General features: G+C 41.4%; 1 protein-coding gene across 4 annotated transcripts in view; it reads right to left on the bottom strand.

Annotated features, from left to right (window-relative positions):
* Positions 1-25,824, bottom strand: part of LOC146822680 (molybdenum cofactor sulfurase-like) — a 496,467-nt gene that overhangs the window by 133,091 nt on the left and 337,552 nt on the right. For all 4 annotated transcript variants that reach the window (XM_085606870.1, XM_085606869.1, XM_085606868.1 and 1 more), the window contains one exon: positions 10,428-10,544. In XM_085606870.1, coding sequence (XP_085462996.1) covers positions 10,428-10,544 — 117 coding nt within the window. The remainder of the gene's footprint in view (positions 1-10,427; positions 10,545-25,824) is intronic.

The raw sequence follows: 25,824 nt of genomic DNA, 5'->3' as shown, positions 1-25,824 counted from the left end.
TGCTAAGTTTCAGTCCTGATGCCCTCAGATCCACCCACAGACTACTGTAACATACTCAGACAGTGTCTTATATCACTATGAGGTCAGAGTGTAGAGGTCCCTAAACATGTCCTGGAAGAGAAAAACTCTTAAATGTGTTTTTCACTACTGTAAGGCCTATCTCTTCCATAGAGTAACATTGGAATTGCCTTCTTACATGCCATAAGTGTATTTTCTAAATGGGAATAGATAGCCAGTTGAAGTTTGGTGTCTCTGAAATCTCAATTTAAAATCCTAAATGATGTGAAGGTGGATTTTAATTTGCAATTCTGAAAATGCCACTTTTAGAAAGTTGCAAATACAAGGGGATGATGGACGGAGTGCTGAAACTTTTCAGACACTCACCCCCAGTCACAGATCTGGGTTGAATCCATAATCATTCTTTAGCACACTTGGTCACCTCGGTTCAGACCCACCTATATGCAAATCAGTCTTGACCCTGTGCCTCATGGGGACATTCCAGCCCGAACTGACAAGCCAGGTCATCCCTGAACCAGAAACAAGCATCATGGGACCGGTTTCACGGTAACACCCCTCATCAGCCAGGCTAGCTTGAATCCAGTGTCAAAGTGAGCAAGGGACCCACGTCTGGGCAAACCCTGCCAAATTAGGGCGAACAAAGCAAACACAAGGAGATGATGGACGGAGTGCTGAAACTTTTCAGACACTCACCCTCAGTCACAGATATGAGTTAAATCCAACATCATTATTTAGCTCACTTCGCCACATCAGTTCAGACCCAGCTATATGCAAATCAGTCTTGACCCTGTGCTTCATGTGAACATTCCAGCCCGAACAGCCAAGCAAGGTCTTCCCTGAACTGGAAACAAGCATCCCGGGAACAGTTTTGGGGTAACACCCCTCATCATCCAGGCTAGCTTGAATCCAGATGCAAAGTGAGCAAGGGACCCACGTCTGGGCATCCCCTGTCAACTTAGGGCAAACAAAGCAACCATAAGGAAATGAAGGACGGACTGCTGTAACTTTTCAGACACTCACCCCAGTCACAGATCTGGGTTGAGTCCATCATCGTTTTTTAGCTCACTTTGCCACCTCAGTTCAGACCCAGATATTTGCAAATCAGTCTTGACCCTGTGCCTCCTGGGAACAGTACAGCTTGAACTGCCAAGCCAGGTCTTCCCTGAACCGGAAACAAGTATCCTGGGACACGTTTCGGGGTAACACCCCATATCAGCCAGGCGAGCTTGAATCCAGTGGCAATGTGAGCAAGGGACCCACGTCTGGGCATGGCCTGCCAACTTAGGGCAAACCACGCAAACACAAGGAGATGACAGACGGAGTGCTCAAACTTTTCAGACACTCACCCCCAGTCAAACATCTGGGACCCAGCTATATGCAAATCAGTCTTGACTCTGTGCCTCATGGGAACAGTACAGCCCTAACTACCAAGCCAGGTATTTCCTGAACCAGAAACAAGCATCTTGGGACCGGTTTCATGGGTAACACCCCTCACCAGCCAAGCTAGCTTGAATCGAGTGGCAATGTGAGCCAGGTCTGGGCATACCCTGCCAACTTTTAGAAAGTTGCAGTTTTTTCTTTTCTTAGCCATTTGATGCCTGCAGCCTGTCTCCGGGTCTTATGACTGACAGTTGGGCTTTATGTATTCCTCCTAGATCGACACATACAATGGGGAGCTTAGGTGTGACTGGAAGGGCCATCACTGGCAGGATGAGTGGGTTGATCTGGGCTCAGTCCCATTTATACTTGAATAGCCTGTGCCCTGTCTCCACACAAAGGGCTTCTGTACACCCTGTAGTTAGGCAAGAGCCAGGGCCAGGAAGGCAAGACATCTGTGAACTTCAAAGGCATCCCACTAGAAGCTGCTGCCCATTTCAAAGGCACAACTGTTTATAAATACTTGGCGTCATACACCAACTCCTCAGGAAAACTTCTGACCAGCGGATACTCTGCCACGAAGAAGGACTGCTGTGCTGCTACAAGGACAGCCACTCAGCTCGACTACTGCTCTAAAAGAACAGCTGCCCTGCTGTGCTGACCTGCTGCCCTCTTGTTTGGGGAAGAACTAGACCTGCAACTTCATCCTGAAGCCAGGACTCCAAAGTGATTCCAAGGGTTAGTCTGCTGCCCTGTGATTGGGGCCTCAGGGACATAAAAAGATTACCAACATCCTGCACCAGACCTTGGACCCAGCTGCAGCGGGTTTCTGACCCCCATTGGTAGCTCTCAGGTCCCGGAATCTTGATGTGGCTCATAGATGTTGAAATCAAGTTTTTGGGCTCTTTGTGACCACGAACAGGCCTATTCGCACGATGACCTCATCGCCCGCACCGCAAATCAGCGCAAAGCACTGTTAGCCTGATTCTTTGCAGTGTAGCATCGACTGATTGCGAGGACCTCAAAGCTATAGCAACACCAGCTGTGATGCCGACCAGCTCCTTGCACAGCCTCCAGAGACACTCTCCCTGGTTCTTGCGGCTCTCTGCATTATGAACAGAACTCTTGGCTTGAACTTGAGAAGGTAAACTTTTAGCGGGCCTAACCTGGTACTGTAACCAACCTGCGCTTCATTGTGGTAGGCCCTAACTTTTGAATTCAACTCGGTCCAGCGCGACCAGATATCCCAAATTGGTGCTTTGTGCTTTTTGGAGCTATATTCATTTTATTATTTAAAAATTCATAACTCCGGTTCTACTGATTGGATTTTTTGATTTAGGTGTTGTTTTATTTATTAAATGCTGCTGTATTTCTCTAACATGGTGTGGGATTCTTTTTGTGTGTTTTCCCTGTTTTGCTGTTTGAAGTGTGGCACAAATACTTTACACATTGCTTCAAAGCTAAGCCTGATTACTCTGAGCCATGCTACCAGGGGGTTAAGCATAGGTTAAGTTGGGGTTTGCTTATGCTTTATGCTGAGAAGAATTGTGGTTGCTGCTCGAACAGGGCTCTCACCTCAGTCAACAAGTAACCAAATATCTCACACTGTACTTAACCCTCTGGTACCTTGGCACAAAAGCAGTCAAGCTTACCTTGCAGGCAATGTATAAGGCATTTAGGTAGCACGTGAACAGTAATAAAGTGAAAACACAACACTAGAAAAATCCCATATCCATTTTAAAAAATTGAGTAAAATGTAATATAATGTTTGACACCACAATGACAAAAATCCAATCATAGAACCAGAGATATGCAATTTCAAAGTTTTACGGTAAGTATAACGACTAAAGTACAAAGGGTCACAGTGGTTATCTGGTCACTCCAGACCAGCACAAAGTCACAAGTTCAGGCTGACTGCGATACAGTGCGGGCAAGATACAGGGACCAGGTTAAGCCCATTGAAAATGTTACCCTATGTCCTTGATGCAGAGCATTGCATTGCGCTGAGTTGGTTCCGATGAGGAGCTGTGAGGGCTGCAATGTGCGTTTCTGCATCACGTTGCATCACACTGCTTCGTTTCCGATGAGGGGCTGCAATGCTCTGAGGAAACCTACATTTGGGCCAGGTGGAGTACACTTTAATGCCAGTCAAGGGTCTAGGACATAGGGGGCAACTCTTGGAGATCAGAACTCACTCCAGCAAAGGCCAGCAGCAGGGCACAGGCAGGTCCAGTTGAGTCTGGGAAACTGGGCAGGTGCAGGGAAGGTCATTGGAGCTTGTTGTTTTCCTGTAGCTTGAACAGGAAGCCAATCATCTAGCCTGTGGAGCCACTCTGGTGGTTTCGGGTTCAAGGAGTAGGCACAGTCTTCCTTCCTCAGGCAGCAGGACAGTCCTTCTTGCAGCAGGGCAGTCCTTTCGGCAGCACGGCAGAAGAGCAGTGCTTCTTCTGAGTCTTCCACAGGTCCAGAAGTGCTCTGAAGAGTGGGTCTGAGGGTTCTATTTTTATACCTGGTGCTAGCTTTGAAATGGGAGAGGATTCTGGAGATTTGCCTCCACAGAGGTATTTGTACTTTACTGCCTGCCTGCCTGCCTTTCTGCTCTGGTCTTAGTCTGTCTGCATTAACAATGGGCTAGTGTGAAGTTCCTTGTGTGTTAGCAGAGTCAATGTCTTTGAAGTGCAAGTGTCACAGATGACAGCTCCTCCCTCCTCATCAGGTCAGTATGGCCCATCTGGCCAACATTCAGGCCCTCTATTGTGATACTGGCTGTGAGAATACACAAAGGCCAACTGCAAACTATACCAAGTGCAGTGACCCAGGACACAGGCACCACATGGTTAGGGCAAGAAATACCAAATTTCTAAAACCTTTTTTAAAAAAAGAGGGGTTGGGCCCTGAACTGCACTCTGACTAGGCCTCTTTTAAATTTATCAACAACGGAGTGTCAGGGTGTGCATTCAAATGAAAGTGAATTGTAAAGAAACCACCTAAAGTATTAGAGTGGTTTCGTGTTTTTATTAACTGTGGGCGGACAACTACGCTATGCTCGCGAAGTTTGCGTAGTTTGTGCTACTTCACGCTACGCGAATTGCACATAGCACAGTGCACAATCGTGTAGCGTAGCTGGCATTTTTTGCTCGCTTGCAGTCCTCAACGTCAAGTTGGCAACCACGAGCGAGCAAAATGACATCCCGGCGAGACTTTTTCCTCGTTCGCGATCAGCAACATCAAGTTGCCGATCGCAAGCGTGGAAAATAAACCTCCCGGTGAGATTCTCAATGCGGGGAGGTCAGGTTTCTCATTGCCAGTGGTCGCGTATGCTCGCGAAACTACCAGTCCGCATTGAGAAAGCTGCCGCTCGAATAAAATTCTACTTGAGCGGCAGAAAATGACAGCTCGCACTGTGCAAGATGCCGTTTTCAATGATTGCACAGTGCGGACAAGCATCCGGCACTGTGCAATCATGGCGAACAGCGCACTACGCAGTTCACGTAGTGCTACACGTATCTCGCGTAGTGCGAAGTGCACTTCGCGTAGCTACGCGTAGCGCTACTACACAAACTACGCCCAGGGATAGTTTTTATTACACTTTCATGAATTCTTCATATTTTGATATTCACATTTACTTTTTGAATCATGTCAACAACAAGAAAAACAATACAGTTCACATGAATAACTATTACACAATTGACATTGAAACAACTACAAATGCAAAATATACGGAACAATGAAAAACAACATTACGAAACATACATTTGACATATGGGGTTCTGAAACGCATGGACCCTACTCAGCTAGTCTAATTCCTTCTTCCATCCACAGAATTATCCTGTGTGCAAACAAGGCAAAATGCCTGTTGCCATTAGTATATATGACTAGCTGTTGTTGGCAGGTCACAGCCTTTGAAAGTGTAAAATGTCTATACCGCCACGTTTCTTGATATAATTGAAGGACTGGTCACCATATGTCAAATGTATGTTTCGTAATGTTGTTTTTCATTGTTCCATATATTTTGTATTTGTAGTTGTTTCAATGTCAATTGTGTCATAGTTATTCATGTGAACTGTATTGTTTTTCTTGTTGTTGACATGGTTCAAAAAGTGAATGTGAATATCAAAATATGAAGAATTCATGAAAGTTTAATAAAAACACGAAACCACTCCAATAGTTTAAGTGGTTTCTTTACAAATGACTTTAATTTGAATGCACACCCTGACACTCCGTTGTTGATACATTTCTAAAACTAGCATTTTCCGAATTAATTAGAATGTAAACATTCTATTTCCACCTGTTCCCAATCAAAAGTTAGCACGTATTAAGTATCATAAGGTAACCCAATGTTATCCTATGGGAGAGATAGCCTCACAACAGTGAATAATGAATGGGGGAGTTTTCACTATCTGGACATGTAAAACTTAAAAGGGCATGTCCAACCTTTTAAATACACTGAACCCTGCTCTAGGGGTTTTTTAGTGCCTACCATAGAGGTGACTTATATGTTTTACAAAGGGGATTTAGGCATGGAAAAAAGGTTTTTTTTGATAGTCACAATGGCAGTTTAAAACTGCACACACAGGCTGTAGTGACAGGTGTGAGGCTATTTTAAAGGGCTACTTAAGTGGGTGGTTCATCAAGTGCTATTGGCCCACTAATGGCATTTAATTTACAGGCCGTGGGTACATGCAGCATCACTTTACTAGGGACTCACAAGTAAATTAAATGTGCTTATTGGATAAACTCCAATCTAACTATTAGAAATGGGGTCTCTAGTTTGCAGAGGTAGGTACCTTTGTGCAAGTAGGGACCCTTCTTCCTAGTCAGGGCAAGGGGGATACACTTCTAAAATAACCCCTGCTCACCCCTTTGGTAGCTTGGCACAAGCAGACTGGCTTATCGCAGAGGCAGTGTGTAAATCCTTTGTGCACACATACAGTAATACAGTGAAAACACTACAAATGGACCCCATACCAGTTCAGAAAAGTAAGTAATCTTTATCTAAAGCAAACAAGACCAAAACAACAAAAATCCACAACACAGTAATCAAAATATGACTTTCAAAATGTAGAAACAGTTCTGTCCATAGCAAGCTATGGATGCAACACTTTCAACACAAAGTACCTTGGATGGGTCACAGTCACAAGCAAAAACCACCACAGGAAAGAAGAAGCTTTGGTTCCTTACACCCAGGGAAGGTGATGCATCGGTTCCTTACTCCAGGGGAGGTGATGCGCCGGTTTCTTACTAAAGGGGAGGTGATGTGTCAGTTTCTTACTGTGCAGGGAGGTGATGCGTCGGTTTCTTACTGCGGGCACGGTATCTAGTAGACGTGGTGCCTAAGTGTGATGGGTTGCCCACCAGAGGTGAGGCGTCTCTTTGCGAGGCTTCGCGCCATCGGGTGTCAGTGCTGGGGGCTGCGTGGTGAGGCTTTGCGTCCGAGGCTTCGTGCCATCTGGTGTCAGTGCTGGGGGCTGCGTGGCGAGGCTTTGCGTCACCCAACGGGACTCGGACTGCCTCCGCGTCGCCGGGCGTCACTTCAGAGAAGCTTTGCATGGTTTTGCAATGCTTTGCACTCGTTCTTGCAGAGATCAGGTGCAAAACCCACTTCTGAGGCCTTTGGACTGCAGGAGGCACCACAGGCAAGGGTAGGACTCACAGATGGCAGAGTCCAGCAGCACCAGTAGAGTTGGAGGAAGTCTTTTGTGTCCCTGAGACTTCTTAACAGGAGGCAAGCTCTATTTCAAGCCCTTGGAGATCTTCCTCAGGCAGGGAACACAGCACACAGCAAAGTCCTTGTCTTTTCCTTGGCAGAAACAACCACTGCAGGCCAACCCCAGACAGCAAACAGCAAAGGGGCAGTACTCCTCCTCAGTTTCTCCAGCTCTTATCCTTGGCAAAGGTTCCTCTTGATTCCCAGAAGTGATCTTAGAAGTATTTTCTATCCCTGAGACTTCCAATAGGAGGCAAGCTCTACTTCAAGCCTTTGGAGAAATCTCTAACAACAGGATGATGAAAGTACTGTCTAGTTCTTTCCCTACCTAAGACACAAGCAACCATTGCAGGCCAACCCCAACAGCACAAAGCACAAGGGCAGTAATCCTCCTCTAGCTTTCCCGGTTCTTCTTCCTGGCAGGTGCCTTAGTTCAGCAGTAATCTAAAGTTCAGGGGTCTGGCCCCAGTTTTCATAGCACAATTCCTTTGTTCGCTAGTGGCAGAGAAGCTCTATGCCCAGCCAAAACCAGTGGTGTCCTCTCCGGTGCAGTTGCCCACGGGGGTGGTGACAGCATTGTCCAAGGCAGACCAAGCCCATTCAGATATGAAAGAAATCTCCTCCCCCCTACTCCGAATGCACCCCAGGTCCATTCAGCCCTGCCCTGACTCATTCAGGAAAGGCAGGACACACATCAACCCCTGTGGCCGTTTGAGAGAATGCACATCCCCAGCCCGTCATTCAAAGGCCAGACAGTCAATCCACAAACCAGCAGAGGCACACAGGATGTCTGAGCAAGAAACTATGCACTTTCTAAAAGTGGTATTTTCAAACACTCAATATAAAAATCATATTTACTAAAGATGCATTTTTATATTCTGAGTTCAGGCATACTAAACTCCACCTTTCTATCTTGTCCCAATAGTTAGTTATATTCAAAAGATGTTATAAATAAACTCCCATTCTATCTTATTGGACAGATAGCCTGTCAATAGTGAAAAACTAAATTAGCAGTATTTTACTATCAGGACATGCCACACACATCAGGGCATTTCCTACCTTTCACACACACTGCACCCTGCCCACGGGGGTACCTTGGGCCTACCTTAGGGGTGACTCACATGTAAGAAAAGGGAGGTTTATGGCTTGGCAAGTGGGTGCACTTGCCAGGTCGACATGGCAGTACCAAACTGCGGGCCAAAACAATAGAAGGGGTACACCCTGGAGATATGGCAATGTCTCTGAAGTCAGACAGGAGGTGCACACGCAAAAAGGAAAAATTCTTCTTTTTTATGAAGACCCCTCACTCACCAACCTAGTTGGTGACATGCTTCATCATCGGGGCCCCTCCCAAACAGCCGAGTGCCGTTCGGGTGTGCTGCGACACCTGATTACAGTGGAGCGGGTATTTTTGTGATTGAGTGAAAACGTTGGGTGAATTAAAAATTGACCAGTTATAACTCCTTGACGGGAAAAATGTTCTGGAGCAACTGAACAATATTAAAAATTAATTTTGACTATATCGTGTTAGGTATGATTGACCTTCGGTATCTCTAAGTGAAAAAAGGGTGAATTAAAAAACGGTCTACATGTTTCAACCTCTAGGTGGAGAATTCCAGGTTTTCGTCAGGACCAGTGAGAGTGACCAGGGCGGTCTACACACGCTAATCATACCTATCACGGTATCACCAAAATTAACTTTTAATATTGTTCAGTTGCTCCAGAATAAATTTTTCCTACACATCTTCTAGGTAATAAGTGTGACTTCCTCTGCAGATATGACTCACCTGGGGTTTGCAGGGATGGGAATTCTTCTACACAAAACATTTTGAATAGCAGAATCTTAACTTCAAACCAAAACTTTTGGAAGACTTGTCATCATATAAGGTATCCATGAGGACTACCCATGGTCCTTTATTAGTGACTATGCCATTCTCTCCCTAGCTCAAAGTACATTAGACACATGTACTGTGCTACTGGTCGATTCTCCCAATGGAACCACAGAGATCAGTGGCAATGCCATTATGAATAAGCGAAAAGATGTTGAGCACAGCCCACTGCAACGCCTTGAAGCACAATACTTGTGAACTGGTCAGAAGTTATGGTCCTATGTGATGTATGGAGGAAATTCAAACACAGGAAGGCAGACACATTTTACTTTGCAGCACACCAGGCCCTTTCAAGTATTAACTGCTACTTTCTTCCAGCAGCCGACTTGCACTGGGTCAAGGGTACACAAATCCTGCCAAGTAGTATTTCAGACCATTCTCCATTGAAACTAGCCCTAGGACATACATACACTGCAGCACATAGGATTTGGAACATAAATGGTTGGGTGGTTCATGGACAGCAAGCTTTCTATTTTCTTCAGCAATGAGATAAAGTCCAACACTGTACCTTCTGGGAGGCCTACAAATCAGTGATCAGCGGAAGGCCAGGCCTTTATTTAAAGCTAAGGAATGTAAAAAGAAATCTGACATGATAAGATTGAGAAGAAGGCAGTTGATCCTGAGGTAGTGTGGGTAGAGACCGCAATCCAATGTTTGTTGATGTGACTTGAGGCTACCACCAAAAAATGTAAAACACTTAGGCAAAATGCAGCAGGAAGCCTATGGTGTGTCTCACAAGGGTGAATATACAATATGGGAGATAAGTAAGGTAAATGCCTGTGCTGGATAGCGAATAAGAAACAGGCAACCAGAATGTTTACACAAATCAAGAATACTAGTAGGTAAGCATTCATAGATACGTGCAGTATAGCAGGAACTTTTGCAGATTTCTGTTAGTCAGTTAGTCGAGCGTCAATTATAAACCACAGTAACTCCCCCATAGAATCGCCCTCTTTCAGAGGAACTGTCAGCCTTGTCCTTGACCCAAGAACACCAAGACATGCTTGAGGCCAGCCTGACTTGTGGGGAAATTAGACAACGCCTTTACCACCATGAAGCCATGGAAAACCACTGGATCTAATGGTCTGCCAGCTGAATGTCAAGAGGTAGAGGAAAAACTGATGGAGATCCAAAATAAGTCAAAGCCAAAAGAAGAGCTGTGACAGTTACTGGAAACAGTGAAGATGTGGAAATCGTTCAGGAGATCCCATGTCCAACAATACCTTGTGTTTAGGAATGTTCTTGGGTTGGCTGTACGACAACAAATGCAACACACAAATAGGTGGGATTGTAAAAGAGTGAATAAAATTAAAAGAAATATGAGGATTACAGAAAGAGAAAAAAATCTTGTATGTAATTAGTAATTCTCTGGATGTGTAAAGCATGCAAGCTTTCACTTGACCATGTATGAATTGCACACTTTGTTTGTTACCAACCTGATAGTTCTTTGTCACATCCTCACAGCTCAGTTTCATATGCAGCTGGCAGCATCCCGCATTACAGAAACATCCTGTCCGGACGTGAATATGGTTGAGGCTAGCTAGCTTGTCAAACTGAAAAAACAATACAAAAAGAATGCATTAATACATAAAAAACATATGAAAAAAGAGTAACGTTATGAAACATATAACTCCTTCTCACAATCATATACATTCACTATTGTTATTGGTATCTAGCTTACTTAATAAGATTAGCATGACTTTAAAATAGTAACCGTTAAACTTGTTAAAGTGCAAATAAAGCATTAACGACAGGTAAATAATTAATGTCTGGAAGCTACAGCAGTTACTCTTGTGTTTCCAATCAGCATTCAAATCCATTGGAATGGTTGGCTATAGCTAATAAATTGTTTTTAAGAAAGTAGATAAATTCCATAGCACCAACCACATGTAGAAATGGGGAAACATCATTTACCTCACATGCGGAAGAACGCATGCCATTACAACGCGGTCATTACAACGACAGCGTTGTAACATTGCATGACGTTACAATGCAAGCCGTTACAACGACTTGCTGTAGGGCTTAGAAGGTGTTGGATTTTAAATCCAACCTCTTCCCTACTGTTGCACAGACTGGAGTTGGAATAGTAAATTATAATTTTCCAACATCCAGCACCCCCCTACAGCAAGTCATTGTAAGGACTTGCGTTGTAATGCTATGCAATGTAACAACGCACTCATTGTAATGACCTTGTTGTAATGGCATGCATTCTAAATACATGCATTATAACGTGGCCTATTCGTAGAAATGGTCCAACGGCTGTAATTTTAAAAAGCTATGTATCGATATCTAGATAATCTTCCTGATTTGAAGTGGAGATGAACAATATTAATAAGGTTGTTTCTGCGCTACTCCTTTTTAGGTTGTGCCTGCACAGAGCTTGTGCTGTGCTTTTGAAATCAACTGTATTCAATATAAATCTTAAAAGGGGCTTACATCCGGGTCCTTCCAGCTCAATTAACATACTTACGGGTTAATAACACCCCGGAGTATTTTATTACTCTCAATAAATACTCCGGTGTTGCATATTTTAGTTGCTAGCTTCTTAATTTGCAATCTGTGACCAGTGGTGACCACTGATATCATTAATATTTTTTTTAATCTTTGTTTTATCGCATATTTGAAATAACATCCCCAAAACCAAAAGGCACCTACCGTCAGTGATATTGAAGGGAACAGTGATCTCTGAAAAGGTAAACATATAGGGGCATATTCACAAGGATTTATCTCTGAATTATCCCCACTTTAACGCATCAAAAGTGGTGATAGAATTAACACCCCATTCACAAGCTGGTGCAAACTGCAGACAACACCAGTATTCCCGTGATAACTGCCCCAAAATTTATCTCCACAGTGGACACCTCCAACTAAGACTAATGAGATACAGAGTAGGCTTTCCCGTGCAAAAACATACGAGAAAACCACAACACAACATTCACAACGAACTGCCAGATCTGTGAAGCGAAGAAAAACAGGGGATAACCCGCGTTAGCACCAGGGATTTTACACCTGCCTTTTGCTGGTGTTAAGCAGGACGACTACCTGCAGCACGGAAGGGAACACAGCCAGGAGCCTTTTAAGATGTAGGTATTCCTGATGAAAGGTGTCTGCCTAAGTTAGCACCACTAAAATGACAGTATTTTTGGATAAACCAAATGGTCAGACTTCGAGGAAGCTGATTGCCGCGGTCACCATGCTGCCAGTCTCACAGTGACACCTGGCTTCCAGCAGGGGCAGTGTTGGGCCGGGAGCTAAAAGTAGTGATGATGGGACGTTTCAGCCAATTATCGGCCATTCACAATGTATCGCCGGCTAACGCATGATTTTAAATCGCCATCGCGATGATTAGTACGTAGGTTTTGACACCCCTTCCCTGTTACTATCGCCATGTACCGCGGGCTAGAAAATACCCCGCTAACATGGCAATTTTAATCAGGGTTAGGCAGCGTTAACTTTCCTTGCAATGATTGACGATGGCGATAGTTATCACCCGTCCTTGTGAGTATCCCCCATAGAGTCTAAAGTGAGACAAGGGTTTCAGATCCCTATAGACTCGACCAGCACAGCGCAGACTGATACTGTTTTGCAGGGGGCAGTGAAATAGTGGTGTCAGTCTTGTACATCATTTGGTCTCAGTTTTCAATTCTACGTGTACTGGGGGAAGTTACATTGTTGAGGTATGACTGTTTTCATCACGCACCTAAGAGCAAACAGCTGTTGTCTTAGCATAAGTGGTCTGAGTTTGAGTGTCCTCACCTGTGGCTTAGTCTTTGGGGGGGGGAGCCTGCAAGTGGAGGTGGATATAACTATTCTGTGGCTTTTAGTGAGTGTCTTACAAATATTTCAAAATCCCATCTCAATCAGTTTGAACGGAAATGATGTGCCATGTAAGCAGCTAGCTTAGATCGAGTGCAGCTTGTGATCCCCCAGGTCGCGAAAAATCCCAGCATCAAGTGCTAAACATGCACAGATAAGGTGCACAGATACGGGACTGGCAGCCCTGAATATTTAAGGCACAAGCAGCAGAAGGATACTTCTGGTAGCAGAATCCGATGAGCAGCGAGCAGCTGTGGGAGTAGGTATCCACATGGCCTTTCCCTGCCCCCGCCCCGCCTGCCAGGAGCCCTGCACAAGAGAAGAAAATGATAAGCAGAGGGTGGAGTGGGGAAGTGTGTTGAGAGATCTGAATGCAACCCACCATACCGAGAGTGGCATAGCACCAAATTTAGCCAAGGAACGAAGGGGAGGCAGATTTGACCACTTTTCCGCCCCCTTTAGTGTAAATCCAGTTTTTAAAACGCTTCTCCAAATGCTATAATTTTACAAAGAGTACAATCCTCATTTTAGGGGCACTGCAGAGAGCATAACTACAGAGAGTGAAAACCTTTATTTTTTAAAAGGGCTTTTAGTCCTGCTTACATAGCCTCTGGTGGGGTAGTTGCGTAAGTAGACTCCATGGTTAGGAGCAAGACTGTTGCAACTGCCTATAAATATTTACCATAAAATTCCTTCAAATTTGTAATCTACATTACCACTACAAGAGAACTCAGAAACTTCTATTTGCACAGATAATTACTGCATAAACTGAGCCATGAGATCGGGAAGGGAATGGATCCCACATAATACAACTAAAGGAAAGAAAACTCTTCAAATTTGGCAATCGCCCACAAAAGTCAAATTAGCAAGAGATACCCAATCACTAATTTCAGCAGTAGCTCATATGTTTGAGAGAGCTCAAAAATGTCCACATCGTTTTGCCGTTTTGAAAGATCCAAGTAGTATTCTGTTTTCCACACCTAGCAATTCAAATAGCTCACCAGACACTCTAATACCAACAAAAGCTATAAATTACTCAACTCAGACCGCAAACCTAACCAATCTGTAATGGAAGATACAATGGATCAATTCTCAAAATGAAAACTGGGAGGGCGTAGTCTATCTGGGACGCAGTTAGCGACCTGGAACTCTTGTCAATTCTCCCAATATCTCCGAACATGTGGAAACAAGAGCAACAAGATCAATCATGTATGGATCGGACGACTTGCCTCCGAACAATTGGAAACCCACTTCCAATAGAAATTGAAGTTGTAGTGAGTAAAGGAATTACCACAGCTGCATTAGAACCAACAACCTATGACAGATCAGAGCAACTAGTACATCATTATTTGATTCCTACACTAGTAGGGTTTGTCTCTACACCTACTGGAAAAAACAAAGAGGACCTAAGAGAAAACAAAATGGGCACCCCATTTCTACAGAACCCAACGGAATCTGAAATAAAGTATTTAGCCCCGGTATGGGACATCATATTGAGGACCTCACAACTAATCTTAGACGCTGTAGCCTATCAGTCAGAAAAAATGGATGTTCAAATAGACTTACTAAATTTAATGGCAATGGCAGTCTCTGGAATTGACCAGAATATTACTGTAATAAACAATTTGATAAATCGAGCTCAAAAATATGTGGCCACAGCTTCAATAGAGTCTACATGTGCTCCAGTGGTAAACAAACTGGCTACAATACCGGAAGCAATGGCTCTACTAATAGAAGAGTGAAAAACGAATTTAATAACAAATGTAAACTTCCCGTAGATCAATAAAATTCAGGACCAAAACTTGCTACAAAACCATCAACATGTAACACCTTCACACTGTAATGAGATAAAAGAAATAAAGAGGGGAATAAAAATAAAATCTTCATACTAAGCATCCAAATACCTAAAACATCTACCATGGGTGAATTCCACCCACGCACCGTCCCCTATTTTAAAAGTACATCAGCAAATTGATGAATCTCAAATTATAAGTCTACTAGAATCTGAACCCAAAATAACAAAGAAACAACAACAAAAAATGCGAAAAGTGTAAAGTAACATAAAGCAAATACTGAAAAGACACGCAGTTTCACTGCAACTAACCAGCAAGGTAATACAAGCACAATGAATAAAGAGGATGTAAACTTTGAAAACAGTGATAAAATGAGGGGAATTTTTTTAAGTAATTTCCAATATTCGGGAAAAGAGAGGGGCCTCAAAAAAAGGAAGAGAAAACGTAACTGTGGACTAAGAGAACACAAAACATATCCCAAACTCTTGAACAAAGGACAGCACAAAAAATAAGGTATCAGGAAAAGAAAAAGAACAAAATGTGTCACAGATTGAACAGAAGCAACTAATGGAGATAGACGGTAATATTGGGGTAGTAGAAAATGAGACAAAAGATGAAAACAAGGATAAAATCTTGGCTTTAGATGGTAACTTTACATCAAAAATAATCTTAACCCCAAATATCAGTCGAGAGGAAGACACGATATCCTGAATGGAGGTGATATCATGAAACTCTTACATGCTGTGCCCCAGCTAATGGAAATGACTTCAGCTGATATATAGTCTATTGAATTTTTAGAAACGCCAGATAAAATCTCTCCAGAACCTACTGTAGTCACTTGGGTATGTACTGCTATGGCAATTTGGGTTCTCCTGGCAAAAGAGTGCCTACAGTCTTGGGGGATCCAAGTTGAAATGGTCCCTCTTCCAGCTTATCCAGCTCCATTCACTGCAGAAAATTCTGAATGAAGGACGGACAAATGTGAGAATCCTAGACATCCTCATTCAATATTTGTTAATCCAGGAGGAAAAACCTCAACCATTACACCCATACACAAAAATCAAGACAACATCAGATGAAATAGGAAGAATAAAACAAAAATATAGGCTGGATAACTGAAGCTCTCCATGGAAAGCGTGATTCATGATATCGTAGTCCCGCCAACTTAGATGTATCCAAAAGTTCCAATGAAAAAGATGTTCTAACAATTTGTTCCTGGAAAATACATGGCACTCTTCCCAAAAGCCAGAAAAAAGAATGTTATGCAGCTACTGGAAAATATACATGTAATATGCCTACAGGAGACCTGGGCAGTACAATCATTTTCTATCAATGGCTATGTCAGGTTCTATTCTTCCGCAGTAAAAATTAGGATAGCAGGTCGCCCAACGGGAGGTCTAGCCATATTTGCAGCAGCAGCGCTACAAATTGAAATAGAACCAATTAAAATGAAGGATGAAAATATTTTAGTAATAAAACTCATGAAATGACAAGAAAATCTAAAAAATCCTCTTTTGCTGATGAATCTTTACATTCCACCAATCTCAAGAACAAGAATAACAATGATAAATTGGTTACTGAAATGTATCCTAGAAAGCCCACAGGACAGTTTGTTTCCATATGTTGTAATAATGGGGTCTTTAATATAAACCTATTAAAGTAATTTCCCAGAGACGAGCTGATATCCCAGCAGAATTATACATGGGCAGTTCCAACACAGACCACATGAGACTCAACTAAAAGACCCTGTGATACCAAAGCTATTTCCCTAATACAAGATCTGGAATCCGTTGGGCTCCAAAACCTCAACGGGTGATATCAGCAAGACTCCCCTCCAGAATGGACTCATTACATAACTTTCTCTAACTCCATTTTAGATTACATGCTAGTATCCCTTCCGCTTATACAACAAGTGCATCATTTAGAATACAGAAAACAAGTAAAAGTGATCATGGACAACAAATAATAGAAATTAAGGCTCAAAACTCCTTCCATCCAAAAGCACTTTCTTTTCCAGGAGAAGTTATAACGATCAACTATAGGAAGTTGATATGGCCAGAAGAAACACAAGCAAGAATAAAAGAGACAGCAGAAAATATAGCCAAGGATATTTTTAATAGGCATTTTTCAAATTCAATAGTAAAATGGTCAAATCTCACAGAAAAAATAACCGCTAACCACCAAATAACCAGGAACGTAAAGCTAAGTGGCAACCAGAGGAAAATCAAAATATCGGCATACTGCTGTGCCATTAAAATTGAGCGGAATTGACTGAGAAGAATGGTTAGGAGATTTCAAGGAAACCAAGAGCACCACAGAACTTTTAACATCATAAATCAAAATTATAGAAGTCAGTATGGGAAGAAAGAAAAAGGAGAAAATCATTTTTTTGTACGCAAGTTCTATTTATCTCCAATAAAATAAATACAAGAGATTTCTTGCAAATAATCAACAGCCTAAATCGATCATCCTCCTGAGCAATAAGCTCAGATCTTACAGAAGATAAATGAGTAAAATATGTGACAGCTCATTTCAAACGTCCTTCTACTTGTATAATGCAATCAAAAGAGAAAAGAATACAATGGTATACACAAACTTCGTTCCCTCTTCAAGTTACAGAGGATCACATAAATAAAGAAATGCAAAGCAGGAATGATATGGCTCCTGGACCGTAAGGGCTGCCTCAAGCACTTTTTAAATCAACCGTAATATTTTGGTCAAGGAAGCTATCCCAAGTATATAATTATCCTTTAAAACAAGAGACATTTCTTGACTCATGGAGGGGAGCGACAATTAACCGAATTTTTAAGGAAGGAAATATGCAACAGACGGAAAATTATCGCCAAATTACTCTGCAACATGCTGAGGCTAAATATTTTGTCAATCTGCTTCTCACTTAGTTACTAGATTGGTCAAACGACAACAACATTGCCCCTCCTAGCCAGAAGGGGTTTTCCAAATCTCAAGGAATGGAAACAAACTTATTGGTGGTATCATTAATAATGGATAAAATGAAATAAAAGAACCAGCCACTTTATTTGTGCTATGTGGATTATAAGGCTGCGTTTGATATTGTGGATCAAAATTTCTTATGGCACAAGTTATCCCGTTGAGGTTTTTTGCCCTCTTTTAAAGGCAATGCAATCTTTACACACAAATACTTGGGTGAGGGTAAGAAAAGGTGAAGGAACAAGGCTATCAAAGAAATTAGAGACACAGCATGGCCTAAAGCAAGAATGTGACCCCACACCGTACCTATTTAATCTATTCCTAGTGGACCTCCCAAAGGATTTAGATAGAGTAAATTCCCATCATCCAAATTTGGGCTCTATGCTCATATCTAATCTTTTTATATGTGGATGATGTCATACTACTAAGCCAGACAAAGTTGGTTTACAGAGACTCATAGACCGACTGTTTATATATTCCACAACAAATGGATTGACAGACCATTTAAAGAAAACAAAGATCATGAAAGTTAGCAGAAAATTAAAGTAGAAATGGTACCTAGGAAAACAAGCATTGGCATAGCCAACAGGACTCGCATTTGGGACCTTTTAAGTGTTTAGCCATGCAACAGTTATTGTTGCACCAAGAATATTGTGCTGCATAGCTAAATACTTAGAAGGTCCCAAGAGCGAGACCTATTGGCTATGCCAATGCTTGTTTAAAAAGGGAATGCAAACATTTTTTGCTATAAAAAGATCAAAGTTATAACTCCTTGCTACATACTATCAAGAAGGAAGGTGGAGCACATGGGCAAACCATGATCAGTGTAAAAAACCGTCTGTCACTTTGTAGAATAAAAACACTTTGGCCTATTGCAAAGCAATCTATGCTGATATTAACCTCACTGCCTGACAATTGTTAGCCATTTGGATTAGCTAAAACACTCCACAACCAACCCACAAAGATGCAGAAGAAAAAGTGTAGCACTCTAATAGCGTGACGTGCGGATAGCTTAGGAAATTATACCGCTTCACCTGTCTGTACAACAGGAACACATAATGAAGACCATTGCCATGTGAATGAACTGAGCGTAAGCATACATTCACTAACATACATTCACTAACATACATTTTATTCTCAACTTTTAGACCTGTTTTTCAAATGTTTTGAAACCTATAAAGGCTAAAGAAGTATAAATGAAATGCAACAGAGTAGAGCACAACTATTTTATACATGTATTCAAGTGCAACTCAGTAGAGAGTAAAATACAGTCAACAGTTGCATGGTGTGATTCACACAATAATACTATACAGAGCAACGACATTAGCAAACAGATTTGAAAGGTACAAAACGGCAATTTGCACATTAATTTAGTCATCCGCATCTTAACTCACGAAGAAGAAAAGCCATCTAGGTAAAATATGTTTTTTTCCTCAAATAGGGACCTTGCCTTTACTTGAGACTTCTGAGTGGTGATTTCAGCTACTATGATGCATCAGTGGAGATCTGTGGTCAGGGAGGGGGAGGGAATTGAAGCGCGGAGAGAGGCATGCAAAACGCGCGCCCGCGCATATGCACTCAAGCTCTAGGCCGGCCATGGCAGCATCTGGTAGCACTTTTTTTTACCCCTTTACTAAAAGTCGAGCAGCAGCGCATGCGCTGCTCTAGGCTCGACCTAAAAACAAGTGGAGCGGATAACAACATATAAATATCTGTGAGTACCTTTTGACCATCGGGCGACTTTTAAATTACATAAAATCAATTTGAAGAAAAAAGCTAACTCCTTAATCCAGGCTTTTGCATTTTATAAAGAACTTTAGATGACCCCAGTTATGCTTCACTACTCAAAGTAATCTCAGCAAGGCTGCTACCAGCTATTCCATATGGTAGTGAACTTCTCTGCTGCAGGTATTCAGTTTTCCTAAATCAGATTGTCTCCAAAATATTCAGATCTCTCTTCCATTTACCTTTGAAAGTATCTGCACCCTAGATCAGACTGGAATTGAGACTTACAAATCAAACAATAGCAAGGATGGGGTTGTAAGTGAAAATTTGGAATATAACAAAAACTGCCTCAGGGAATAATTCTTGCAAAGCCTTATGGCAGGAGATGCAACTGAACGAAAAAGCCCCAGACATTATTTATCTAAACACAGCAATGAACGAATCAGGTTTTTAGTCTATATGGGCAAATTCTTTTCCACATATCGCTTTAAAAACATTAATTAACAAGATAACAAAGAAAGTATCTGTTTTAAAGGATAGGGAGAAATTAGCTATTAGAGTCCATGCCCGAACAGTAATCAATGAATACAAAAGTCTTAAAATCGAACCATATCTAGAAGCTGGCTGATCCACAAAATTGATTTCATGCCTTACGGGTTCGGCAAAACTCCAGGAGAAGAACATGAATGCACTAAGGCATCACCAAGAACATCTTGTATACTCTGTAATAAAGGGGTTGAGGACTTTGTCCATATTCTTGAAAGCTTTATTTAATGAACAGGGTATCCGCACCTTCAGGCGAGCAGTCATTGCATGTCTGCGATCTATAGACCCAATGGCCAGTTGCCAATGTCCAAATTTTTTAAATGTGGCTGGAAAAAAATGACTAGTATGTCCAATGGACTACTCGCTGGTACCAGAAATTGGAAAACATACCTGAAGATTGGGCCATTTTATATATAGCACAGACCACTTGCACTTTAAGGGACACACAAAGCCTCCTAATGCTCAGCCCAATCAGAAAGAGATCTTTCTTTATATGTAAATGGTTCTATGCTGTCACAGTATAAATGCTTTTTATGCTGGAATCCAAGTAATGGCATTTCAAGTAATTTTGGTTTAACTTATTAATGAATGTTTGCACTTTGCACATTTTGGCGCTACAATGACGTTAATCTATCTTATCATTTACAAACAAAAATGCCTTGTAATTAACACTTCGTCTTGATCTGCCTGTCTTCTATAAAATATCCCTGATTTAAACTCCAATTTTATTTTACTAATGAGATGTTCGTTTGTTACAGTTTTAATTAACTATACAATAAACTGAATTTGAAGGTTCCTTTGGATAGAAATACATTCTTATTAGTAAAGCCAATCCCGATTCGCACTGAATGTTTGCATTGGAAATCGGCAGTCATTAGGCAGTATTAAAGCTGACTCTTATACCAGCTTCTGCTCCAAATGCTATATAGAAAGGTAATGTCAGGGTGCGTGTCTGTCAGAGTTACAGAAGGTGTGGCATCTTTGGAGATGTGCATTGTATTCTGCCTCGTGCCATTTTGAAGTTTGAAGGACATTTCTTTTGTCCCCTCTCACACAAGGGCCTTGTGTGAATGAGAATGAAGGACCGGTCTGTGCCCCGCAGCCAGACTAATGCAATCTCTACGCTCCTGTTTAAATTACAGCTGCATTTTTGGCATTTCTGTGCTCCATCCAAATACCAGCCCTTGTCTCGGTGTGAACTTTAAAGCGTTTCTGTATAATACAAACCTATTTGTGCTTAGGTTGAAAAATATAAACAGGTATCTTTCGTAAAGGCTTAGTTCTATTTTTTTTAAAAACAGGGATTTGATTTTATCACGTTGACAGGAAACGCGTCCTTCTGAACCATATCATATTTAATAAGAGAGCATTTGCTTAAAGTGGGATTTGTATGGGGCAAATCGGTAAAGGAAAGCAGGGCGTTTGGTAAGATGATAGTCCAAAATAAAGCTGTTGGAGACGATCACAGATGTGTCCTGATGGATTTGACAAGTCTGCCTGGAGGCAAAAGCATTGTGATGTGCCCAAAAACATTTTGATTTTAGAGAAAGTGTCAGAAATGGTGGTTTCTAGTTAGCAAGGGTTTGCACCTTTGTCCAAGTAGGGACCCTTCCTTTTAGTCAGGATAAGGGAGATACACTCCTAAAATAACCCCAGCTCAACCCCTTGGTAGCTTTGCACGAGCAGTCAGGCTTGTCTTAGAGGTAGTGTGGAAAGCATTTGACCATAACGAACAGAAACACAGTGAAAGCACTACAAAAGGACACCACAATAGTTTAGAAAATATCCAGTATTTTTATATATCCAAAACACTATCAAAAACGATAAAATCCACCATACACTTCTCAGAAATCTTCAATAATCCAAAATAGATTTGAAATACAGTTCCTTGAAGTCGATAGCTGCTACACTACATCCAGTGTAGCGGAATAGTCAGACAGGGCGGCTGCCCGTCTCGTGGAATAACGACTGACTAATGCGGTCTCCTCTTTAAATTTTGATTAAAAACGCCAACTAGGTGGCAATTTGACAAGCTCTTCAGACTTCGCTCTTGGCGGTCGAGCCTCCTTCATTCATGCCGCCGCTATTATTTAATAAGTACGCACTGAGCGAGTGTGCACCAAAGGATTGATGCCAGGGTCTTCCAGGCCCCTTGCTGTGGCCTCCCTACATCCAGATGCCACTTGCAAGCGTCCACTCCTGAATAACTGATGCACCTCCAGGCCCCAAGCTCCCGCTGGGTGCCTATCCAGTAATTTCACCAGACATCGGCTTCTTCCAGGTTGCCTAATTCTTCTTGCTCACAACATTTCTGTCCTGATGATGCTCTCAAATCAGTGAGATCGAATCACTGTCGACCCCTATACAACAAGAAACTCATTTATTTTATTGTTTACAATTACACCTAGCAGTTTCTATCTTTGTTATCAATGAGATGATTCTATTTTAAAAGTCACCCTCACTCGTCACATCACACTTGCTGTCACGTTTTTGTGAGCACTTCAACTATATTCTCAAAATGTATATTGTTGAAAATATTAAATACTGTACGTTATAAAAGTTGTACTGTGTCCCTGTCAAATAACTAACTACTGATGCGCCGCCCAGCATTAATTGCCTTTATATGCCTACTTGAAATAGGCATATTGATTAACACCAGAATCTCTAGATTAGCGGTCAATTTCTTAAGGTGCTGGTTTTCAATTGTATGTTTTAGTTTCTAGATAGAATCCCTTGTACTGGAGAAGCATTAGCCATTTATCTGATGATAGCATGTACATAGGTACATACATACATATCTAGCTACATCTCCTGTCACTCTGACTGTATGCTTGCCTTTGACCCTGAACAGAGCACCACTGTCTTTTGCCGATGTAATTGCTATACAAATACCACAAACATACATACATTATATAGATGACCAACTGTTTTACAAGTTTTGGGGGGATTGGAGCATGTGGAAGCAGGTTTTAGTTTATTATATCTATTTGTGTAACCACTTGAAATAGTGCACCTTTAGCATGTTGCTGGAGAAGCTTGTAGATCCTGACAGTGAGATATCTGTTCTACATGAAGAGGAGTTACAGACATGTTTCTGGTAATCTCCTTTGCATTATTAAGATAAGTTGTCAGTTTTGGTGACGATAGGCCAAAAGTAGACTCTTGTTTTGTGCATAGTTGATTTGTAGCCACAATCACGAGTATACACAACACAATCATTAGTTCAGTGGAAAGGTGCAGCTAAGTTCTTTGGATTGTTGTCAAGAGCCTTGTCTCATTCTATCAAGCATCTAAGCTATGTCAATTAACTACTTGTTGTGAACTGGTTTCGCAGGATTATATTTCTTTTTAATCAGGAAGTCATTATAGACAGGACCAAAGTTGTGGCTTGGTGTAGCTGAGTTAACAGGACTGATGCATTGGTTGAGGAGGGTAAAGCCATATTGGGTAAAGTGTATAGGATATCATCCAACTGTTAGTTCTTAGGGCCGTCTTGTGTGAGTTACCGACAGAGAAACTGAAACACTGTAATCATATTGGAACTAACCTATTTGTTAGGTATGAGCCTATCCTTGTACAGAAAGTGAAGCCTGAAATAAATGAAAACATTCTTTGCATGATCAAGGATCAATTAAAGTACGCGTCTTTGAAAAAGTAAGTCTGATCCCCAGTTTTAACAGAAAGAAAACGTGTAGCACAGAAAACAGTTACCTTCTCCAGCACACACTATTATTTGTAAGAGTTCTATTCTTTACTTTACATTTATTTTATGCATGGCAACTAGTTATGGCATGTTATATGCCCATATATTTGTACTCTAATGCCCTTCACCTTCGTGTGCATAACCAGCCGTCTTAGACCTGTTGATATCACTGCTATTTACCGATGCTGCACCTTGCAAGTTATTATCATACTTTACTTTAGTTGCATGAGGCTTCACCTATTTTCTGCACAGCATTAATTTATGGCCTGTGACACTTCTGTACTTGTACCCTTATCCTTTCCAGCAGTATTGTGTACTTGAATTTCAAGTTTTAATGTTTCATGACTGTTCGTGAACTGTGTCACTTATTAAAGCTTTAAATGTTGCCATTTTCCCTCACACTTGTCAGCACATTATTTAAAGTACTGCCTGCTAATCATATTAGCACATTGTATCAATGCCGGCCTCCTCTTAGTACTGCGGCTACGCATATTAGCACATAACATCAATGCTGACCTCGTCTTTATATAAAGAGTTTCTGCTGTGCTACTCTCCAACTATGTTGAGCTTTTAGAATTTGTGTATTCACACTGTCGGCCATGTGTATTAGTCTGACTACCTGTGATAACCAATTATCGTGAGTCTTAGCCATGTATTATAGCTTTGTACTTTTTATTACTACCTTTTACTGCACAATATATTGCCTTTCTCAATAAACAAGTCATAACACTTTTACAGAGTTTTTTTAAATTATATTTCACAACTGATCACCAAGCTAAAACTTACACAAAAAAATATCACATAGTCAAAACAGGCTGCATTAACAAGTGCTTATTTTAAATCCGGTTTGACAGTGCAGTTGCCTGCAATTGCTTGTTTTTGTTTTGGATTCCCTCATGCGTGCATTTTTTCTCTTCTTTCTGAGTTAGGTTGGACATAAAGTTAGGCAAATGCGTTCTTTATATTAATAGTACTCATACAGTAATCCTTTTGCTGACCTTATCACTCTTTGCTGAGCAACATTAGTTTACAAAAAGTAGTATAGCCATGTTTTACTGTATTGAGAGAGGGATAAAAGAAAAAGAAACAAATACTTGTTTCTGCACAACAAATCTTACAAGTGCATGGGGTAAACTAGACAAACTGGACGAGAGTAAGGTTTGTTTGCTAAAAGTAGCTGCCATAAGACAGTGTTTGTAACCATAATGTTACATACTTCGGGATTCATTCATGAAGATGTTGCTGTGATTTACTCTTGAAGTTCTCCTAGCTGACACATGGAATTCCTTTAGTCATGACAAATCTTTGTCAACCGAGCCCTATGTCTGTAGCTTGGGTCCAAACATTGGGACTTATTCACAAAGAGTTTGCTGTAGGTAGATGTGACTTATGTTTGTAATGTTTCAGGCATACTTTTATTTCCAGGAGTAAACCAGAATTACACTAGGCTTACTCTTTGAATTCAAAGTTAACCCTGGAGTACTACAAAAGTAAGTCACAGGAAAACCTTTGTGAATCAGGCATGTTAAATCTAGGTATGGTTTTCTTCAATCATATAATTAAAAGAAGGGAATCCATAGTTATTATTAAAAAGAAATTGCAGTCATTCATAGGTAATCTCCTTGGCGCACAAAAGTGCTGATGATATTTAGTTATTCTTGTACAATGTGATTTCAAAGTTTAAACAATTTGCATAGTTATCGTGCAGTAATATGTCCTTAAGTGATGTTCTGATTATATTTCTGACTATTGATGGCACATCAAGTTTTGTCCTTGAATTCTACAGGGATATAGTAAAGGGAGTGCAAAGATGGGTTTTAGTAGGTATGAGAGTGTCGGTGAATGATTGACGCTAAACCATTGCTCTTTGCTCTATAAAGAGGGCTGGTTACCACCTTCAATTATTGGGAGACACTAAGAGGTGATGTAATAGAGTAGCCACCATATGATTTGTTTGACTTACCTATCACAATGCATTGTTTAACGAAAATCTAATGGATTTGTGAGGTCAAGGTATAGTACCTGAAAAAATGTGAATGCCCTAATTGATTTAGTAAAGCAAACACAAGGAGATGATGGACGGAGCGCTGAACTGTCAGACACTCACCCCCAGTCACAGATCTGGGTTGAATTCATCATCGTTCTTTAGCTCACTTCGCCACCCCAGTTCAGACCCAGCTATATGCAAATCAGTCTTGACACTGTGCCTAATGGGAACAGTCCAGTCCGAATTACCAAGCCAGGTCTTCCCTGGACCGGAAACAAGCATCTTGGGACCGGTTTCGGGGTAACACCCCTCAC

This window comes from Triturus cristatus, chromosome 5_2 (assembly GCF_964204655.1).
Source record: "Triturus cristatus chromosome 5_2, aTriCri1.1, whole genome shotgun sequence".
Classification (NCBI taxonomy): Eukaryota; Metazoa; Chordata; class Amphibia; order Caudata; family Salamandridae; genus Triturus; species Triturus cristatus.
This window is presented reverse-complemented; position numbering and strand designations above follow the sequence as displayed.